The 3,256-nt window shown below is 56.5% G+C and overlaps 1 protein-coding gene across 4 annotated transcripts in view; it reads right to left on the reverse strand.

Annotated features, from left to right (window-relative positions):
• Positions 1–259: 259 nt before the first annotated feature.
• Positions 260–3,256, reverse strand: part of MARK4 (microtubule affinity regulating kinase 4) — a 30,141-nt gene continuing 27,144 nt past the window's right edge. For 2 of the 4 annotated variants that reach the window (XM_007458532.1, XM_007458531.1), the window contains 2 exons: positions 2,976–3,020; positions 260–1,574 (listed from right to left, as the gene is read on the reverse strand). In XM_007458532.1, coding sequence (XP_007458594.1) covers positions 1,238–1,574; positions 2,976–3,020 — 382 coding nt within the window. In that variant the 3' untranslated portion in view covers positions 260–1,237. The remainder of the gene's footprint in view (positions 1,575–2,975; positions 3,021–3,256) is intronic. The other 2 variants (XM_007458533.1, XM_007458534.1) reach the window with 2 other exon arrangements.

The raw sequence follows: 3,256 nt of genomic DNA on the forward strand, positions 1-3,256 counted from the left end.
CCCACAGTTCTTTGAGCTATACCATGCACTTCCACTCCCAGGCTTGTGCTCAGGGAATACCCAATACCTGGTCAACTCCTACTCATCCTTCAAAGCCCAACTCTGGCACCAGTTCCTCTGGAGTGCCTTCCCCAAACCCCCTCACTTTTCTCTTCTGTGGCCCCTGAAGCAATGGTTTCTCTAGTGTCTATCAGAACCCCACTCCCGCCCCGACAGACCAGGGGCTCCCTGTGTCTCGTGTCCATACTGGGCCTGGCATGGAGTAGGCACCGGTCAATGACTGTTTATTGAATAAATGTACTGCTGGAGTAAGAAGTGGCTTAGAGTCCAGTATACCATGTGGGTGGGTATGTGAATGGATGAACGGGGGTCCGATATAGGAACTGGGGCCTCGTGGATGAGGCCGAGTCCTGTCCTGCCCTCTTCCACAATCATCCTTGACCCTCACACCCCCACTACTCCCATTCTGCAGAAGAGAAAACCCGAGGCTCAGGAGAAACCACTGGCCCAGTCACACACCTCCTCTTCATCTCACTTGCGGGTGAGGGCAGGGAAGGAAGACCCCAGGGTCAGCGTGGAGGAGGGGGGACTTCCTAAGTTTATTGGGCAACAGGCTGCAGATGAGGGGCTGACAGGAGGAGGGTGGGGCTGTAATAACTTAAAAACCGGAGGTGAGAGCGGCAGCTCCTCGGGAGACCTCTGCAGAGGGGAGGGTGCGGGGGTATTTACAAGGATTTGTACAAAGTGCCCCGCGCCAGCCTGGGGCAGGAAAGGGGGGTTCGAGCAGGAGGGGATGGGGAGGGGAAGGAATCTGCCTCTCTGACCCCCACTCCCAACCCCACCCACCCCAGTTCTCCATCCAGTCTTTAGGCTCAGCAACTCTTCTTGCCCCTGCCCAAGGCCTAATTCTTGAGCTGTTGGGGGGAATGGAAGTTTCCTGTTTCCCTTTCTGCCCACCCCGCCCCCAAAGTTTCCTCAGGTACCCCGCGGCAGGGTGAGGGGGGACAGGACGAGCTGGAGGCTCCAGGAAGGTGCCAGCTTCCCCTGTTAAGCCCCTTTGCTCTTCTCTCCTGCCCAGCGGCCCCAGAGAACAGCAGAGGGGACAGTGTCTGCCCCCAGATCGATTTCAGGGAAACTGAAGTGATGACAAAGGGAGAATTCCCTCCTTGATCCCCTTTCTCTCCTGCCGAAGCGAAGTGGGAGAGGAAAAGAGGAGGGGACCCAGCGCCATGACGGCTCAGAGCTCGAGGTCATTGGAGATGCGGGTGACGAGGGTGCGGAAGGCCAGGGCAGTGCCCGCCACGCGGCGGAAGAGAACTCCTCGCAGGCCTGGCCGGGGCAGCTGGCAGACCTCCACTTCAAAGTGGGACAGGGGCTCGGGCCCGCCCGCACCCCCGTGCAGGCAGGCCAGCAGGAACGGCTGTGGCTGGCGGCAGCGGCAGCGGGCGGCCGCCGTGGCCTGGCGCAGAGCTGCCATCAGGGCCTCGGGCGGGCGCGAGCTGGTCAGCTTCACACTCCAGGGGAATCGGAGCAGCCGGGGGGCGGTTTCCGTTTGATCCCAAGGTAGATGGCAACTGAGGTGGGAAGATATTAGGGGTTAAAGATGGGGGAGAAGAGGAAGGTAACCCACTGTTCCCACTTTGGGACAGACTCCTAGGTATCTCCTCAAAACCTCTTTTACCCCAGTGACAGAGTATCAGCTGTACACAGAGCTATCAGCTGGAGACTACATTTCCCAGCCTCCCCTGCAGCCAGGTGTGGTCTTGTCTCCAAATTCCCGGATGTGCGTGGAAGCGATGGGTGCAACTCCACACCACCCTTTTCAAAGGAAACTGCATGCCCTGGACTCTCCTGTCCCACCTCCTGTGAGGCTGCAGCACGAGCTAGCCTGGACCGTGAAGATGATGGGGCTCTAGGGATGGGGATGTAAGAGCCCTGGGAACACAGCGAATGACCTCAGGAACGGAGTGGCCCTGCCAGCCTGGCCTGGACACAGGGTTTGTGTGTGAGAGAAGTTTATTCCTGTTTGTATTTTGGGGTCTCTTTGCTATAGCAGCTCAGCTTGTCTCCTTCTTCTGGTAATAATCATTTTCCCTTGAAGGACCAACCTACCTTACTCTAGACTAGGGGTTCTCACCTGGGAGCAGTACTGTCCCCCAAGGGATATTAGGAAACTTCTGGGGGCTTTTTGACTGTTAAAATGTCTTGGGATGGGAGCAATGCCAGCATTTATTAGGTGGGGCAGGAGGTTCAGGAATGATACATATTCTGCAATGTGTGAGAAGGCCCTGGCTAACAAAGAAATGTCTCGCCTAAAATACAAAGAGTGTTCCCCTTGAGAGGCACTGCAGATCTAGTCTTTCTGGTTTAGGTGGGGCATGAACACAAGGGTGAACACATGACTCACTTCCGGTCAATGAGAGCAGCACCCCCCGTGGTCACTGTGATTGGTTCAAAGATGAGCATACCACTAAGTATGACCAACCAGAATACTCCACCCTCCTGGTCCCAGGCATGGGTTTAGGGATGGACATGTGACCCATTTCCAGCCAATGAGATTCGGTCCTGGGACTGCTGGAACTGCTGGGGAAGCTCTTTATTTCCACTAGGGTTTCTACAATGGCCCAGAGCTGTTGGCAACCCTTGTGCCTCATTGGATGAGAGGGGAAAGGAGGTGTGGTGTCAACAGGGGGAGGAGTGGGTTAGAGATGGGAGAGGCTGAAGTTAAAGATGGTCAAGGGATAATGCTCAGGGATGGAGGTGGAAATGAGAGGAAATCAAGGGGGCGGGGGTGGGTAAGAGGAGCCAGCAGAGAAGGGAGGGTCATAGGGACATTTCAGGAAGTTGATCTTGGAGGATGAGGATGAGGCTTGGGCCCCATCTAAGGGTCTGGTGAGGTACTTACACAAGTGGGTTCTGAGACAGGCAAAGGGGGAGGGGCTGGTGTGGCACTCAGCGGAGGCACATGCACTCACCTTGTGACCTCAGGTCCCCCGATTCTCTCAGGTTCGTCTGTGACCCTAGGGGAGGGGAGGGGGGAAGAGTGTCTAATCTGGACATAGGGGCCTCTCCCTCAACCCACTGGTTCCAGGACTCTGGGCAGCCGCTGCCTCAGCCCTGGTCCCTCCCTGCTGTATGGAGCTGGGCTGGGGAGGGCTGGGAGTCAGGATTTGATCTCCCTCTCCATGCCCAGAAGGGGAGCCCCGTCTGAAATGGTTAGTGTAGGTTGGAGGAAAGATACTGAAGGATTTTGAAG

This window comes from Lipotes vexillifer, unplaced genomic scaffold (assembly GCF_000442215.2).
Source record: "Lipotes vexillifer unplaced genomic scaffold, Lipotes_vexillifer_v1.1 scaffold371, whole genome shotgun sequence".
Lineage (NCBI taxonomy): Eukaryota > Metazoa > Chordata > Mammalia > Artiodactyla > Lipotidae > Lipotes > Lipotes vexillifer.